Genomic DNA, 19,585 nt, shown 5'->3' on the forward strand with positions numbered 1-19,585 from the left:
GCATATACCTACTTCCAATAAAAATGCCATTGGTGAAGAAAACTTGAGCAGCTCATATCATAACTTCTTACATTATGATAAGATAGCAAATATCTCATTAGCAGAGTCAGAAATTTTTAAGACATTATTTTGAGAGGCTTAAAATTTTCAGACTTAATCTCTGAATAATGAGGGAAAGCATGTATGTGATATTAGTGGAAACACTGCAAAGAACCTGTGGAGGCTTTCCCATTGCACTTAATTTTCACTGATCTGCTCACTGCCTGCTTTTCCATTAAATTGTTAGTACACTTACAGTTGTTACAAATCTAACTGCACAGTAGGATCCTGTGGCAAACAACAAACTTTCAGATTGTTTAAATGCTCCTACTCTGCAACCTAAGGCATGTGTATTTTGTATCAGACTGTTTTCTAGAATCTCTGTGAATCAGTGTTTATGAACAGGAGGCATGCATTTCTTTTAAAGGAATGAATTTAAAGAAATTCTTGATAAGATAGGAAATGGGACTCTTAACTGTGACGGATATGCCCTGAAAAACTTAGAGTGATCAGATTACATTATTAATCTAATAATTTTTCTTATTTGATTAATCTAATGAGTGTTCTGTAAGAAATAGATTCTACCAATCTGTTTTGACTAAGCATAGAATTCTTGTACCTATTTTTGCTCCGTTGCATAAAATAGAGATATGTATTGGAACCTCAGGAAAGCAGTAAGTAACAATTGCTCAAAATACTTAAAGAATGCAATTTTTAAAGTTTTCTGTTTTGTGGTTTCCAACACACTTGCCTGTTGCCACGCTGTCAAAAAGTCTAGCAAATTTGTGCTACCACTTTTTAAAAGTATAAAATCTACTGCTGTTGGTTTAATATTATTCACAGTACTTACAAGTATATCTTCTTTAAAATGCCATTTTATTAGTTTAAGGGACCATTCACATCTATAAAATATTTTTATTTTATAGGTCTTTTATCTTTTGGAGTAAAAGAATCTGCATGGGTGAATAAAATTTTCACTGCCATTAACATCTTAGTCCTACTCTTCGTTATGATTTCTGGTTTTGTGAAAGGAGATGCTGACAACTGGAAAATAAGTGAAGAATATCTCATAAACCTGACTGCAGTAACAGAGTAATGCTTTTTTAAAAAATCAATTTACTTGCTCACAGTCCAAGCAATTTTCTGTTATACTTGCTTTAGTAGTATTGCAGGTAATATATCAATTAATAGCTCTGTGGCTGGGAATGATAAACTTTTTATTCCCTTAAAAATAGAGGGTTTATTTTCTTGTTTGTAGTTTCCTTTAAAAATCATCTTATTTCAATCCCGTTGTCTGTAACCATTTGAGTGGTTACTGGCTTCTTATCCTTAAGCCATGTATTAACTGCAGTATGTGAGTACAACAGCAAAAGTTGCCTACACTGTTATTAACAATTTTTGCCACAAACTGCAAAGTAAGGTGATAGTTAATTGATTCAGGTATTATTCCATTTACTGTTATTTTTGTCTTTATTACAAGCTTTGACATAAAAATGTCTTCTCGAGCAGTTTTGTAAAGCAGAACTGTCTTGACAAGAGCACTGTAATGTGTTTCCAGAGTGGTAGGGGAGCAGGATGCATGGTTTTGTCCTACCAATAATAAAAAAAATAAGTAATTTTTCAGCTGTATTTTTGTTCTTTATAGGAATTGCTCGTCCTATGAGAATGTGACAAGTATGTATGGGAGTGGTGGCTTTATGCCATATGGTTTCACAGGAACATTGGCTGGTGCTGCAACCTGTTTTTATGCTTTTGTAGGATTTGACTGCATTGCAACAACTGGTATAGTATTTATATCTGTGTGTATATATGTATAACTATATATGTGTAACATGTTTTCTTTGTAAAAAAACCCCACATGATCAGCATAACAATCTGTCAACTGCTCTTCTGCTTTCTCCTAAACCTCCTTCAGTCCATGTGGAATGAGTCTGAGTTCATTTCTGAATGGGGCTATCTTTCTGGGAGGAAGAAGGAGATTTTACTTATTTTATTTCTGTTCTAAAGAAATTAATTGTTGCTTTCTAAGTCTGGGAGGTGATTAGTATACATTTTTTTCTGCCCAAATCATGTTAACCACCTGGTCATTTTTACAGTTCTCTGAAATGAGGTATCTCTCCTAAAGGCTGGCTTGTATATGGGTGATAGGGAATGAGTATATTGAACTTCCAAACTGTAGGTAAATAACTAGAAATTATGGGCTTTGAGTAGTCTAAATATAGAATGTGGTTTATGTCCTTTAGTTTACCTCTATTTTTAAATGCTGTTCTTGGCAATAAAATACTGAGTTTTGTTCTGTGTCACTGAGCCTATTTTATACAGATTTTTAAAACTTCTATTAACACATATGATTCCCATAGCTTAGTTTAACACATTATTTGTCTTTGATGTTATCTTTGAAAGCTGAAGGTGGAAATGAGTAAGAAGTTTTGGTGGGGCATTTTTTTCCCCTTTTTTCAGGAGAAGAGGTCAAGAATCCTCAGAAAGCCATACCCATAGGAATTGTGGTGTCCCTGCTTGTCTGCTTCATGGCCTATTTTGGGGTTTCGGCTGCATTGACACTTATGATGCCATACTATCTACTAGACGAGAAAAGTCCTCTGCCAGTAGCATTTGAATATGTTGGATGGGGTCCTGCAAAATACGTTGTAGCAGTGGGATCCCTCTGTGCTTTGTCTACAAGGTAAAGACGCTGAAATACTAATTTTATTGGGAAAAGCTGATGGATAATATATGATTTAAACTTATGTTCTTGTTAATTTTGAAGGCTTACTTCATGCAAAGGGTTATCCATAAGTATTATAAGCATGTTTTAGACTTGAGCAGGTCTTGATCACAGTAGGTAATTCAATTTAAATTCCTTTTTTAAACTGTACTGTTATTGAACTTTACCTCTTTTGCTTATTACCCAAAATATTTTTTATTAAAATATGTATTTTCAGACATATGACCTGCAAGTTATTATTAACTGATAAAATAAACCTCACCCATTTTGTCCTTTCTTGCTCTTCACTCCCAATGACTCAGCAGTTTTATGGGCATTGTGTATTTGCAGGCAAAATTGAAGAGATGATTAACTAACTCCACTCCTCATCTCCGTTGCCTGTCTCTGTTTTCCTCCAGTAGCCAGTCTGTCTTCTGACATCATCCCTTCCTGTGGTTTCTGTGTGGGTATTTGAGATGTAGATTATAGCTGTGAAAATATTATAATTTATTCCCCTTTGTGAAACTGTGGATATAATCTTATCGTGTTACGTTGATTAAAAGGATCAGGGAGGGTATGAGGTATATGTCCATATATGTTCATATATGTTACATCCCAATTGTAATGTGGTACAAACACTTCCATAGAATAGAAAATGGCTTGGTACTTGAATTCAGGGATAGAAAAATGCTGATGCCAATATTCTCTGTGAGCTTATGTAGGGTAAGGAGTCATTTACATGAACTTATGGTAAGAATACTGGATGCCTTTGTGGAAGGGAAAACGACATGCCGGTTGAGGCACTAACAGTACTCTGAGATGATCCTTTAAGCATTAGCATGAAGAAGATGAGCACGCTGCCTGTGGACAATGTTTTAAAGGAAAGGAATATTTTGATGTAGGAGAGGACAGAAAAAAAACATACTTCCAGCAAGACATTAAAAGAATTGTAGGACTGACTAAAGAATGTCATAGTTACACAGTTCATTCTGGGATTAGAGTTATTTTCTATCTAGTTGTCGCAGCCCCCTCATTTTGGAGGGTTTTAATGAATGCTTCCTCTATATTGATGAATAGTACAAGTGATATATAAGCAAAAACTAGATTAAAGAAACTAATCTTGGAAAACAAAATTAACTGAGGTGGTAAAACACTTTTTCAGAAATTTGAACTGTTAGTCTCTTTTTCCAGTGTATTCTGAAGAATTATATTTACTTATATGGAGAGGTTAATCTTTCAGTTTGTTGACAGATATCAGTTTAGAACAAAAAAACTATTTCATATTCCTCATTTTAGAGGCATAATTAAGAAAAAAATTGGGATTATTGCTTTTGGTCCATATAGTTGTGTCTGTTATGTCATGAACTTGTTTCCCCAGGGTAAAGGTGCTTGTTAATATTTCCATTATTTGTGTCAACGTACTTAAAAAGGCGTAGGATAAGTGAATTTTACAAAGCTACAACAGCAAAAAATTTAGCGGTGGATTTTAACAGTATCCTTATTTGAAAAATCAATTGTCACCCTGCTTCAGGAAACATTCTTTTTTGGAAGGGACATTCATACATCAAGATCAGTTCATGTGCAATGAAACATCTCTCATGTGTGCCTAACCTTAACGCTTGTGTCTCACGAGCATTACTGGAGGTACTTAGCATCTGTGGTATGTAAAACCTGTGCCTTCTGTAAGTGATATAGTCGATTCTCTAAAGTAAGAAAGGCAACCATTCACCTGGTTAAAAACTAGTGTGCTTGCTGCAGAGGTTATACTGGCTGTGATTTTGCCTTTTGTCTTTTCAGTGTTTTGGGGTTTCTTAATTACAATTACTTTGCTTTGAGGGAAAGAAACCACTTAATTTAAGAAATATGTTTAAAAAGAGCTTTGAGTTATCAACGGTTTAAAAGCTTTCTGTGTTCTGCTAATAACAAATCTAAATTAATTAGCTTTACTTCTTAAAAAAAAAACCCAAACACAAAACCCCAACCAATCTTAATGAGACTTGGCTAGAGGTGCTTTAATGGAAAGAAGTAATGTGCCCAAGTATAACTGTATGGTGCTTACTTTGAATTACTGTTAATCAGCAGCCTCACATGGAAATATAGAGTGTAAGAGATGCTGCTAATGCTTTTTGATTTGCTGCTGCTGACTGACAGACCTTCTCCAGGAATACTAAAGCTTAATCGCATACTTAGTGTGACCTGGAACATGTTTCTGGTCCACTAATACCCAAGAACTACAGTGATGACAAGAGTTATTTTGCTAATCTGAATTCCCTCTGATGAAGCAATTCCATTACCTTAATCAATTAAAAAAAAAAAAAAAAAAGTAATCAACTTTACAAGGAAAAAGAAATTTCTATTTGTGTCTGATCTGTACTATCTTGGGCTATGGGCTTTCTGGTTTTGTCTTACAATCATAAGTTTTGTTTCTATACATGCCATTAATTAACATTGTTTATCTTGTCCATGATACAACTCTGCATGAACTGTGTTTGCCATGTTGCATGTGTTTGCTTTTTACTCAGTCTTCTTGGATCCATTTTCCCAATGCCACGTGTAATCTATGCTATGGCGAAGGATGGGTTGCTTTTCAAATGTCTAGCTCAAATCAGTTCCAAAACGAAGACCCCACTAGTTGCTACTCTATCGTCCGGTGCAGTAGCAGGTGAGACTAAGAGTTGATCCATGTAAAGAAAGGTGCACTGCTAAACACGTTGCATATATGGAAATAAACCACTGTTGTGCAGCTTTGATTTGCTTTGGACTGAAATGATCAATCTGATTGTCGCCAGGTAAAGTAGGCTACCAGTAAAACTTTTCTCTGCACAGATTTTGTATTTATTGGTTAATCTCAAGTGCTTTCAGAGCCTAGGTTCAAAATAAACATCAACCCAAACCCAAGAATATCAGTCAACCAAACAAAAAACCAAGAGCAGCAATACAGAGCCTATACCAAAACTATACCTAAACCCATTAACTCTTCCAAGCTTTCTTTTTGTGTAGTTGGGTTTACCAGTAAAGCATTGTGCTTTTAATAACCTGTATTTGAACTATACATTTTTCTGTTCTAGTCTTCTCGGCTCTATGTTCCCTTTGCCCCGAATTCTGTTTGCCATGGCACGCGATGGTTTACTCTTTAGTTTTCTTGCCAAAGTGAGTAAGAGGCAGGCACCAGTTTCTGCCACCTTGACAGCAGGGGTCATCTCTGGTAAGCTCTCAAAGCCCATGTTACTTAAAGCTGAGATTTAAACACCTTATGCACGTGCATGGTACTTCATATTTTTGAAAAGGGCTGCTTGTTAACTTCCCTTGCATGTACAATGGGAATAAAATTACTGAGTTAATCAAAGGGTGTGAGAACTCCAGATCATGCCAATCATGGTGGTGGTGATGTCCTTAATATCACAGAATTTAAAATTATTTTATTTATTTGTTAATTTCTAATATTGGCCCCTTATCTGGTGAATAAGCTTGTTACTTAATCTGGGTCCCTTAGACTGATGCTCTACTTTATAGGGTTTCCTTGTCTGATGTACACCTTTATATTTATCACATCTGTAATGGGGGAAAATAACTTTCATGGGTTTTATTATGAGTCATGAGAAAAAAAAAACTACATTTGAAGCAGGATCAACGTTTGAGTAAAATATAGAGATTTTTTTAAAATTTCTTTCTAAAGAAAATGATCCTGGTTTTGTGTAGGCTTACCAGACTGCGGTTGATGGGTATGTGTGTGTGTTGGCAGGGTTACGTGTGGATGCACACATACATATACACATACATGCCCACACATATTTTAGCAAAACAGCATTTTGGGAGCTGTTTCCAACTCTTAATGTTTCACAAAGAGAAACTGTTAACGTACAATTTTTCACTTTTGTCCATACTTCTTGCAGAGGTACGTGTAGCTATGCCCAAATTTCATTGTCATTTCAGTGGAATGTCTTAAATTACCCAGGAAAACTGGAAGCTCTAGAAGTATTTAACTCAAAGGCAAATAAATAAGTCTTAAAAGTAATTCAGATATAAAATACATGCCTTACAATATTTAGCAACGTTGGCTCAAATTGGTATCAGGTAAGAGGTACAGAACTGAGACTAAAATATTATTATTATGTAGTCAGGGTCATCCTCAGATGCCACAAGACTAGAACTACTGACACCATGCACTTGACATGTGGGAAGGCACAGTCATTGTCCGAATACTTCCCACATGAAGCATTATTACCAGTTCCTTTTTCTTCGGTCAGTACAAATAAATTGCTTAGAATTACTTTCATTGTTTTTACTTTCTATTGTTTGAGTTTATGATATTGACATATTCCCCTATAACAATTTGAAAGTGCAGTTATGTGGGATGAAATGAACAAATTTATCGGAAATCACAGTAATGGTGAGGAGAAAGAAAACTGTATTACCCAGCTGGTAAACTGACTGATAGAGTTAAACAGCCCTGACTACAGCTATGCAGCAGCCATCACTTGTGCTGCTTTTAGACAGTTTGGGGGATTTGGTGTGTCAACAATTCACCTGAAGACAGCTTTGTCTGCTGCTGGAGAAGAAGTAATTTCTTCTTCTGTTTTCAAAAAGATGCGTATTTGGTAACTTATAGTCATAAATAGTTTTGCCAGAATAGTTACAGATGTATGCAACAGCTTGTATTATCTGACTTTTCTATTCATTGGTAGCATGGATAGTTTCGTAGCTTTAAGAAACATTAAGGAGATTAGATGTTCGGCCCCTTTATTAAAGTTATCAGGCCAAGAATACAGCTGAGGCAATTGCCACGTTCCTACTGTGACTTACCTTTTCACAGGTGGTAATCGCGATTGTGAAACCCTGCACATAGCAAAATTGTTTGGTGTCAGTCCAAGGTTTCACTGTAAATTGATCTCCTGTTGTTTCTTGGAGCAGAGTTAAGGGAGGTGAAAAAACAATACCATGTCTTTTATCCTCTTAGTCAGAAACTTAGAGACATTTTTCAGTTTGGTTCTAATGTAAAAGATATTCTGGGCTACAAAGTAGCCTTTTGAAGCTAGGATTAAAAATTAAATATAGCTACTGTACATGAGGTTATAGTAGGCTCTGTTCTCCCTCAGCTTTGCTTACCCATGCTCTTTTGAGCATGCAAAGTAGCAAAGTATTCAGGAATCTAACCTGTAAATGACAACTTGGATTTAGGAACATCCACTGTCATTGAAGAAAACAGGATGGTCTTCCTTCCTTCATTGGAAAAGGAGATCACAGATGAAATGAAGCTTCTGTAACACAGCAGTCTTGTTTTCAGAAAATTACATTTTGCTTTCTCCTTCAGGATCAAATACCAGCAGAATGTGTGTTTGTGCACTTATACACCTATCTGCAAATATATTAACAAACACGTAACATGAATATTATATATAGGTATTTCTGAACATAGAAAAAATTGTGTGTGCATATACATACAGTGTATAAAGGCTACATTTACTCATTTCTTTTGATGTTGAGATTCCTGATGATTCAAAAGATTAAGTATGTTTAAATTCTTTCTGCGTCTCAATAATGTTCATAAAATACAAGTATTATAAAAGGTTCTTTAATAACATATATTTCAAATCAATTAATATTAGCCTTTCATTTAGTGATGGCTTGTGCTAATTTCTTTATAAGCTATGTATCTCTATGTTCAAACAGCATAGACAAAAAAAGACATTCCAGAATCTCCAAAAGAACGTGGTATTAGCTTTTATAAACACAAAGACTGCTATAACTGCTCTCAGTATCATGGAAGTTTCTGCCTCCGATTTCAGTGATCTTAAGAATATTAATTCTTGTGAGATTTTACTGGTCTTTCTTGAAGGCCACTTGAACTTAAATTCTTTTTAGTAAGAGAATGAATTTAAAAACACCCACAAAACTATTTTTATTTGAGACTACTCTGAAAGTCCTCTTTACATAGACCTCTTTCTTAGCTCAGCAGGAATTTTGCATACTGCTGACTTGCTGGGTCAGATCATTTTTGCTAAGTTTTGCAGTGAGATCCATCCCCTCAGCTTTGGTCAGATTCTGTTGCAGGACCTGAACCTTATTCTATAAAAATGGATTTTAATGTGGCCCAAATTCAGCAAGCCATGTGTGCAAATACTTATGTCCAGATGAGTCCAATATCAATTGCTTGATTCTGCAGCATGACTGTATGGCTCATCAGTGCATATCTATACAAATGAAATTCCCAAATGTAGGCAATTAGGTTTGGGAATCTTGGTGGTGACTTCAAAGATGTGTTTTTAAGGATTACCATGATTTTACTTATATTGCTGTCAGTAAAACAATTTAAAGTTACACTGCAGACATTTTAAAACCTTAGGTTTTAATATATCTTTAATATTAATCTTAGCAATTATGGTTGGACTCAATGATCTTACAGGTCTTTTCCAACCTAAATGATTCTTTGATCCTATGTCAGTCTCATACAAATTTTGCATTTCCTTTTCTTCTCTTTTTTAGCTATAATGGCATTTCTGTTTGACCTAAAGGCTTTAGTGGACATGATGTCTATTGGTACACTTCTTGCTTATTCACTTGTGGCAACCTGTGTCCTCATTCTTAGGTGAGTGAGAAACCTTTGTATTCTACTGTTTGATTTTCCGTTATCAGTATATAAACAGAAGTGACATTTACAGGGTACATTTTTTGCTAGACAGGTAAATGGTTAAGATTAGCTGTATGTATATAGATGATTACTAAGATCACCAAAGAAAACAATGATATATTGTCATATCAGTATAACAGTTAGTCAAGTCAAAGCTTCATGTGAACTCTAGACACCATTTATTTCCCAGCAGATGTATTGGTTTAAGCATTAGTCTCAAAAGTACTAGATGTAAGCTTGCGTGCAAAATTCAACGAATGGTATTTTGAGAAGAATACAGTCTATGCTGTACATCAGGCCCATTACGTTGTGGGGGCTACATGCGAAAGGTATAGATGTTCTAGGTAGTTCACAGGGTGGACAAGTTCAGATAATTTCTTTGTTTTACCCTACTCAGAAATGTAAGACCAGACAAGTGTTTCAGGATGTGGTTGTCCTAAAAGACAATGCAAATATTATCTCTCAATGAGTGAGACTATAAATACTTGTCAGTAAAATTCTGATACCTGTTCTGTTTGTAAAGCTATGGAATAATATTGATACATTGGTAGCTACAGCTCACCTTATTATGTATTCATACATACTGACTTAAAAAGGTCAATCTTTATTACTTAAGCCTAAGTAATTAACTTTTAAATGTACAACATCTTGAAGTCAGCTCAAGTTCATTGTTACAGTAATTTACACTTTAAAAGAGAAGACTATTTTATCCTGTAGTGACTTACATAACATATGTATTTCTAAAAATACGCTTAAATTCTAACAAAGCAGATGTAAAATTTCATTTTATGCCAGTTAGGAGGCCTCTTACAGTATGGGAAGCAAGTCAGAAAGAAGCTCCCCTGCCATTTCCCTGCCGTTGATCACCAGACCCTGTCGTCCTTTCTTTTTGTACGAGACTGGTCATTTATCTGACCCACTGATGCATTCATGTAGCTTATACAAAACTGCCCCCCAAAAATCTCCAAACAAACCCAGCAAAAAAAGTGAGTTGCCACTGTTTGTTTATATATGATAGGGATTAATGATATATGCTGTTGCAGTGCAGTCATAGATTGGAAATTCTCACTGTCTACTGCAAAGAATTTAAATGCATTCCTAGAGTCATATTGCTTCAGATCCCAAAGTAAGCTTAATTTTTTGTTATCCTGTTTGTTCTATGCATAGGTACCAACCCAGTTTAATCTATGAGCAACCAAAATATTCTCCAGAAAAAGCAGCTTTGGCTGCATCTGAAAAGGCATCTGCAGTAAGTGAATCACAGATAAATATGATACAAGAAAATCACTTCAGTCTTCAGGCCCTGATTAATCCATCCAGTTTACCCACTGAGCAGACTGCAACTACTGTTAACTTTTTAGTGGGTCTTTTAGGTAAGTATTCAACTGTGCAAACTCATATAATGCATTAACATAAATAATTGAAGTGTATTAAAGACAAAATTAAAAATCTAGTGATAACATGCCTTCTTTCAGTCATAATGTCATTCTGCAGAATGCTTTTATACTTCTTGATGGATCTAATCTGTAGTCTAGTATCTTTTCCTTTAATTAAACATGTTCATGATAACATTTCATACTGAAGGCCTGCTACCATCCTTCTTAAAAGTCACTTCCTCTTCAATGCAGAGATTAAGTCACCTCTTTCCGATTTCCATCATTTTGTTTTTCACACAGCTTGCTTGGTTTGTGGCTTGAGTGTCCTCACTACATACGGGATTCATTTTATTGCTAACTTGGAGCCCTGGAGTGTTGGCCTTCTTGCTGTGTTGGTGGCGTCCTTCATAGTTACCATTCTCCTCATCCAAAGGCAGCCTCAGAACCAGCAGAAAGTGGCCTTTATGGTGAATAACATATTCTCTATGTTATTCTCTAATGAGAGGTTTGGATGGATTTAACAAGTGGGAGAGGGGCAGAGAGGGAGAAGAGAGATGGTCCTTTTTCAGGCAGTCTTTCATTACTGCACTGCCACTATTGCGGGTTTTTTGGTGAAGGTAGGGGTAGCAGATGGTCATGGCTGATGTGCAGTCCAGTCCAGGTCTTCTCAGGACAAGAGAGGGTTTTACAGACCACAGATTGAATGCGTGACACGCACAGGAGCACGGCTGCAGAAAAGGGCTATACCACTGCTATTGGTGTGACAGCTGCTGTTACAACTAGTGGATCTGACAGCACCGATCTTCTAGGTATTCCTTTAGGCGCAGCCTCAAAGTGCACCTTGCTGAGACCCAAGTAATTTTAGACTTAAATTTAAGCACTTGGAAACCAGAAACCAGTTCAGAAACCGATTAATGTAAACTGATTAAAATGTTAAACTTGTCTGTGTTGTGTACAATGCTTTGGATCACAGTGCAGTTTGTACCTCCCAAAGTATCATGCTTTCATTATAGGCTTTCACTTATGTTCAGAGATGAGTTTTTTACTGGTGTATTTAATGGAAATAATGATGAAGGTCAAGGAATCTGGTGGCGTTGCGGGGTGGTGGTGGTGGTGGTATTTCAGAAAGAAAGGATATATAAATATATTTTCAGCTGTAGATACAGGAATACATTAGTATTAGTTCAGCACAAACTGGAAAGTTTTTCTACACAACCTTAGAGAATAAATATTAAACATAATGTATTTAAAATTTTTAAGATATGTAGAAATGGGTGGTTAAACCCAGTGAAAAAGAAAATTTCAGTGTATTCCAATAAAAAAAAAATCAATTCTTTTTCAATTATTAGATGTGTCACCTTTAGTTTGTGTTGTGTGACGGAAGTGTGACATGCAAGAAATTGTGTTTAATATAAAGGTATTAAATATTTCCTTTTAGGTTCCACTATTGCCATTTTTGCCATCATTCAGTATCCTGGTAAATATTTACTTGATGGTACAATTAAGTGGAGACACTTGGATCAGATTTAGCTTCTGGATGGCACTTGGTAGGTACTTCTGTACATTTCAGTCACTTACGTTAGGACTCATGAATCCCATCTTCGAACGTTTCATTCTCTTCATTGAAATACTTGAAAAAAAGCCTGTGTTCTAATAAAAGTCGGTTGATATTTCTGATGAAAGCAAGAGCATGCTTCAGAAGCAGTATTTACATGCAGTCAAAATTGTAAATGCAGTTTTGAGGTAATATGAAGAATAAAAGATATTGGACATCCAATAAGTCACAATTATTTTTTTTCCTAAGTATAGCTAAAATTGTGCAGAAACCTATTTGTAACAGGTTTCTTCTCCATATATCAGTCATTCTCCCTTAAGATATGGAAAATCGTGTTGATTTCATCTAGACATAAATTTGACACGGTAGTTTTCATGAGCTATTAGAGCATTTAATTATGCAAAAAATATTTGGAATTGGAATTTCCATAGAAACAGGGAAGAGCTGAGGCATGAGCTGATTCAGATACCTGAAGAAGAAACTTGTTTTGGAAAATATGTTCAGCCAAAGAATAATAACTAACTACTTTTTAATGCACTATTTGACTGAAAACCCTAAGTTCTTTTTTTTCCTTTTGGAAGGCTTTCTCATTTACTTTGCTTATGGCATCAGACATAGTCTTGAAGGTCATCGTAGCGATAGAGATGACGACTTCTGTTCAGAAAATAGTGGGCTGCAAGAAAAGAACCCTGTGGAAGAAGTGGATGAACCTGAAAATGCAAATGAAAGTGATCAATTTCTTGCACATGAGAGGACAAGTGAATGCTAATCTACGCAAACATACAAGTCTTTTAAACCTTTAATTGACATTTTACTTGCGGACTGAAATTTCAAAAGCTTTCTGCCAACACTGTGCCTCTTGAAAGTGTTTACTACAAGGCCTGGCTTATATTTTGGACAAGCTGCTAATCCATCTTCATCATTTCAGAACCGACAGCATGGATATTAATATTTAAATTAAACAAACAAGAGAACTATCCTTTGGCAAGCAAAAACCTGGATGCATTGTTTGAACTATCATCCAAAATCACTGGCAATCACACAATATGAAGAATTTTAGAACTGCCTGCAAGAAGTTCTGAATATTTGACACTACATTGTGAACACAAGTGCCTCTCATACCTTCTCCTTACCTCTGTTACATGTTTGGGTCACAATCTAATAGCTCTTTTCTTTCTACAGAAATAACTCTCATGGGAGATAAATTGCAGACAGGCCTGGAAAGTATTTGCAAAACAAATGGTAATTGTACAGATCTGATACTTTGTAAAAAGTAGAGGATCACGTATTTATGTAAAAAGAATTAATTGCTTATCTTTACTTATCAGCAGTCATGGAGAATTCAAACAGTAAAGATATTTCAAAGGCTTTTAGTCCCTCTAAATAGTATTGAAGATTTGTATTTACGCGAATTCTTTTCTTTTCAGAGATGCTGGGTGTATAAAGTAATACTCCCAAGATAAGCTATGTTGTTTTCTGCAAAAGCATGTGGGTAATAATCTGTTGGTCACAGTATTGACAATGACATTTGTATATGATTTAGCAAGTATTGAGCTTTTGATTTCAGAAGGGACAGGATTTTATTCTTGACTACATAATTTGATACTTACATACAGAAGTCATCAAGTTTTCCTCCTTACTACTCATTTATCCCCTTCTATACTTTCTTCTTTACCATGTGCCAGAGCTGATATTTCCGAGATTAGCTGTTACACATTGCTTCTCAGATAATTAATGCACAAAATCCCAGCCGCCTTTTCAGATGGAAGAGGAGGTTAAAAAAAAATAGAGGTGCAGGCTTTAGGAAAAATCCTTGTCAAAACAGTATTTCAGTGCTTCACTAAGCCTTAATCATATGTTAGCACAGCATTTTTTCGTGAGCCAAGCCTACACCCACAAGTCCATTCATGTGGGTAGGATGTCCAAATGCTAATTTGTATAAAGAACTGAATCGTTGCAGCAGTGGAGGGTGAACAATTATTTTAAAGCTGGTGAAAACTGAAACTGTTCTTTTTTTCAACATAAAAGTTATGTTCTCAAAGGCATCCAGATATTTTAACACTTTTTCTCAGCAAGTAGTAGGCTCAAGTCCCAGGAAGGATTCCATAGTATGAAGCTATTTTGCAGGAATGTGTTTATAAAAATAATTGCCCTAAAGTACTTTGTTGTGGAGAGTTGCAATGTGTGGCCAGTACTAATCATTGGTATTAATCTCTTGTGTTAGGTATAAGAACTTTAGATCCTGTGAGACCTATGTTGGTTGACAGTGAAAAGCACCTTACTTTTTATAATAGCTGGAATTTCACCAAAAAGAAAAAGACACAAAAAAACCACCCCACCCCCCCAAAAAAAAACCCCAAAAACCAACAAACACAACTGGTTAACCTGTTTTCCTGTTCTTTTTTCATAGAATCATGCTTTTTAATCTTAAAATGACTTCTGTTGTTCTAAGAGAGTAGCATGCCTAAATGTTGAAGCGCAGAAGTAGTGCTTCTGGGCAAAGAACCCTGAAATGGGTTGGTACCCCACCGTGGAGCATGTCTGAGGTTTTCAGCCTGATGTCTTTCTTCTCAGCTTGAGCTGGGAGGAGGGGGCCCTGCAGCGCTGGCAGCAGCGAGTGGACAGATGTGCGCTGCTGCACCAGCGGCACCTGCTGGTACTGCGCAAGCTGGAAAGGTGAGGCATGCATCAGGTAGAACACCTACCTCTTAGCTGAGGTTCCGGCGTATGCATCCTCTACCTGCAACTCCAGATGTCCTGAGGAGCGTTGTTGTAGCGATTGCTGGTCCTTAAAAACGGATGGGACACAGAGGATGAGGAGAAACTATAGGGTAGGTGGCAGTGGTTTACTGTTGGTTAACATATCCTAATCCATCCTGAACTGACCGTAAATTATAGCCACTTCTTTCCACAATTCATCATCGTTCTACAAATGCCATTAAAGAAAGACTCAAATCTCATATTAGATTTATTTTCTGTATATATTAAAAATATATATAAATATATGTGTTCTCTCTATATAGATAATATAAGTAGATTATGTGCTAAGTAAGTATTTGGTCGAAAGGTATGGATAGGAATTTTCAGGGCAGTTCTTAGAGCTATTGATAATTTTCAATACCTCTCTATTCAGTGAATGAAAGAGCTGTCTGTGTCAGTTGGATCTGCTGTCAAAATTGTACTTCTCAACTTGGGCCCATTTTTATGCTGAAAATGACAAAAGAACTATACATTCTTGTTTGAAATATTAACAATTTAAGACTTTCCTGGTTCTTGAAAGGAATCCAATGTGGTAATTCTTAGATATGTCAAACCAAAGGTTTTATTTATAAGTAACCAAAAAATTGAGTAAACGAATGCATGTTCTGTTGTTTTCAATCCCACAAGTATTTTAAACAGAGAAACTGATGCTTTTCCTCATCAGTGATGACTCAGTCAAGAGCACGGCTTCTTCAGTGGTTATACTTTCAGAGGACATTGCTAACCTGTCTTGTCCAGTACTCTTAAATCCTCAGCTGCAAAAAATGCCATTGCTGTGGGAGCAAGCCAGCGGTGGTCCAGTAAAGCTTTTGCACGATGTCTTTACAAGCCTACAGTGAAACACAGCTCTTTTAAAACTCATTACACATCTTGGTGTGTGGGAAGCAGAGATTTACTTTTTCCTATGGCTGCTGGTGGTGCAGAGCAGGCGAGCCAGGCTCCCAAGGTGCAAACTGCTGCTGTTCTGTGATGTGCAAGGAAGACCCCACTCTCTCCCAAGGCCATCATATAGAATGTATGTGTGCACGCCTGTCTGTATGTTTGCATCTGTCTGACGTAAGCCCATAGTGATTTTGATGTACTGGTTAAAATAATTTCTATACTGCACTGGAATTTTCCTTTGAAGGAATACTGTCAATAGAACAAACTTCTGACGAAAGCAAGTTCTAGCTAAGCCTTCTGGTGATAAATAAGCTAGAAAATTTATTTTCTTGAATTATGTAATGAATGTGTCAGCACTTTGTGTATTGACAGTTTCCCCTTTCATTTGTATGAATATTTCTTCCCCCCCTTGTTAGAGAAATGAATTATATGAAAATAGAAGAATGTGCCTGTACAAATGTTGCTAAGGGATATGGGAGCAGCTGCAGCACAGGAACTATCCACTTAACTAATGAGATACAAAATTAAATTAAAGGAAACTCACTGGGTATTCTTGGTTGCTTCAAGTACGTAAAGCTTATTTATATGTGTGTATAGTTCAAGTCATTATTAGTCAGTTGCTGAGTAAGAACAAGCCAGAGGTAAAATATTTATGGTAATTTTGGTATGCATTTTTATAGGCAGTCTTGAAATTCCAGATGCTTTAGTGGGACTTTGGAGCAGCAAAGGACATGACATGCTAGTCCTTACACAGGAGCCATGTACGAAACAAATCCCAATTTTGTTCTCGCGTTTGCTGTATGTCTGTGTTTGCTGAGAGAGCAGCTGAAAGCACAAGTCCAGTAGAATTAATTGTTATTTTTTAACATAGTTTTTGATATTTAAAATTGTTCTGTGCAAATAATAATGGTATGTGTTAATACAAAATACCTGCTATTGGAGGTAGCTTATTGTTGTGTATTTCCTTTGTAGAAAAAATCCTCCGAAACCTTTATTTGCAATGGTACATTCTGGATATGCCTTTAGACAGAGGAATTATTCTTATCTAGATGGATTTAAGAAAGTAAGCCAAAGCATATTTAAGGGAGAACAAATCAATCTTTTTATTCTGAAGGGTAAGAGTTATAAAACATTTCTTTATAACTCATGTTAACTGAAGTGATCTTGTGGTGTATCAGTTCTAACTCTGCAATAGGAAAATTTATGAGGTATCTTAGATTTCATTGTCTGTTGTCCTGAATAAAAGTGTTCTGTTGATAATACTAAGTATTTTTCCTGCACACAAATGCCAATTAGATTCCTGAAATCTGTCATATTCTGTTCATGTCACCATATGTTAAAGCCATTTATATTACCTGCTGTTAGAGAATTACCAGTAATAATTGTCAATAGCAGTGATATGGGTTACTTATGTACCTATATGAATTTAACTATGCCATCCAGAAAGTTTAAATGATACAATGAATTTAAAGGCAAAACTTGTTAAAGCTTAAATATATATTCTGTATTTTATTAGATGATAAATGTAAAAGCCTAGCCACCTTTCCCCTAAAATTTACATATATTTTTAAGACATAAATGGCGTACTGTTTTCATGCAGGTTTTAGTAAGTGCCAATATCAGATGTGCCATAAGCATCCCGAGATGCTAAAAGCTGAGCAACCTGGGTGAAATCCGTGACAGTGCAGGTAATCTGTGTGGGACTGTGCAATTGTTTTAATCAGGTGTGATGCCTTTGACATCGAGGTGCATTTTGCACAGCAGGAATTTAATTCACATGATGGCTGGCATGTGTTACTTGATTACACAAAAAAGAAAATAAAAGCACCTTTTAATGCTCTTGGGCCCCAATTCTTTCTAGACTTGCCAGGACAGGCAGCTTGTACAAACTGTAGTGTGCTCATTGAAAGCACTGAGATTACTCAGCGTTAGGCAAATATCTATTTTGCAGAAAGAGCAGGTGGTATTTCCTATAGTGTAGGGTCTTTGCATTTGTTTTAAATTTCCTGTACCTTTAGTATTTCTTTCTGGTATATGTTTTGAGGACCTCTGCATTTTTAATAGTTGGACCTTTCCAAAGATAACGTCTTTACCATCTCCTGATCTGTTTTCCATTCAATTATAGAAATCAAACTCCTTAACATTTGCCAAGTTAAAGGATTTCTGTGTGTAGACATGCATTACATAGAACTATGTATATATATATCATTATCTTTATTGTCAACTGGACAAATTCTGTTGTCTTTGTATGTTTTAATTGAGCCTTGTGCCAGGTAAAGTCCAGCTTCACCAAGCTGGAGTCAGGACTTGGTGAAGCTGGAGTCAGGACAAAGGATAAAAGGATTTGAATGTTTAAGAGGGCTTTTTTCTTTTGTGTTACCAGACAGTAAAGCATGAAATGTTACGTATCTTTAAAAATAGTTATGTGCGCATCATTTTAAAGAACATCAGTGTTCATATCCATTTTAACTTTTTTGTTCATATGTACATTGTAATGATTATTTCTGTATTATATGCTGCTGAGCATTTAATATGTAGATAGAACTATTATGATGCAACTTAAACTACAAAATTGTGTTTCTTTGAAGTGTTCTACCAAAATAAGAAGTCTTGAATTTTTATGAAAGTAAAAATGCTTATATTTAAGAATATGGTGCTTGTCTTTCCACTTTTACAATAGAATTGTAATGAGCAGTATTTTTAGTTACCTTAGTTCCAAATTCTAATGGAAATTACATGGCTCTTCATTTACTGTAAAATGTGCTTCATGGGATAACAACTGTGCATTTGTTCCATATTTTTTAAATAAAACCGAGTATCACTTGTATGTACTTCACAGAACAGCTCAGACTTTAGCCACCACTATAGTTTTACTAAACTCTAAAATAATACAGTAACAATAATCATTAAGTGTATCAGATATCTAGTGTCATGGTATTATACAAATGATAACATTTAAAATAAATAACATAACTCGTATGCATTTTATAGAGAGGAATAAACAACCATGTTTGATGTTTAAATCTTGTTTATCCAGTGGTCTGGAGATGAAGATACTAGCACTTGGTTTCATACTTGCATCCAAGCACTCAAGAAGTTACTAAGAGTAGCACCCTTTGATTTGGGCATTTTATCTTACAGTGCCAAACCAGAGATGATGTTAGGTTTTATTTCCAGAGGGAGGGCGTAGTCCTTGGCGTTTGTGGTACTCAACCTTCTGAAGTACTAAGCCTTGTCCTGGCAGCATCCAACCTCAGAGCTGGATGGATAAACTCACTGTTGATTTGGGTTTTTTTTTTCCTAAAAAGGAAAAAATGAGACCCCAAACCAACCAAAAAAACTTCCTCAACTTTGAATAATCCTGTGGGTACAGCAGGAGAATAAAAGCATGAGTCTGGGCAATGGATAAACAATAACCTTGGCACTGAGGACCACGCTCCCAGGGCAAGCTTAGCATCTGGCACTGGTTTTAAAGATACTTGAGCAGTGACCTTTGTTCACAGACTTAAGAGCAGCTATACCTTTGGGCTTTTTTCTGAGGTATACCACAACTTTTTTATGTATTTCCTTGTAAAGTTTTCAAATTATTAATAATCACCTTACTGCGTGTATTTAGTAGGACTGATCTTGAAATATCTGTG

The 19,585-nt window shown here is 35.8% G+C and overlaps 1 protein-coding gene across 5 annotated transcripts in view; it reads left to right on the forward strand.

Moving 5' to 3' along the window:
- Positions 1–18,775, forward strand: part of SLC7A2 (solute carrier family 7 member 2) — a 58,752-nt gene extending 39,977 nt beyond the window's left edge. For 4 of the 5 annotated variants that reach the window (XM_027802154.2, XM_055702582.1, XM_055702562.1 and 1 more), the window contains 9 exons: positions 966–1,131; positions 1,685–1,821; positions 2,500–2,722; positions 5,266–5,405; positions 9,227–9,329; positions 10,539–10,744; positions 11,048–11,214; positions 12,186–12,294; positions 12,884–18,775. In XM_027802154.2, the coding sequence (XP_027657955.1) occupies positions 966–1,131; positions 1,685–1,821; positions 2,500–2,722; positions 5,266–5,405; positions 9,227–9,329; positions 10,539–10,744; positions 11,048–11,214; positions 12,186–12,294; positions 12,884–13,071 (1,439 nt within the window). In that variant the 3' untranslated portion in view covers positions 13,072–18,775. Of the gene's footprint in view, positions 1–965; positions 1,132–1,684; positions 1,822–2,499; positions 2,723–5,265; positions 5,406–5,811; positions 5,949–9,226; positions 9,330–10,538; positions 10,745–11,047; positions 11,215–12,185; positions 12,295–12,883 lie in introns of all 5 variants that reach the window. The other variant, XM_055702566.1, reaches the window with a different exon arrangement.
- Positions 18,776–19,585: the final 810 nt, after the last annotated feature.

Source organism: Falco cherrug, chromosome 1 (assembly GCF_023634085.1).
Source record: "Falco cherrug isolate bFalChe1 chromosome 1, bFalChe1.pri, whole genome shotgun sequence".
NCBI classification, from domain to species: Eukaryota; Metazoa; Chordata; class Aves; order Falconiformes; family Falconidae; genus Falco; species Falco cherrug.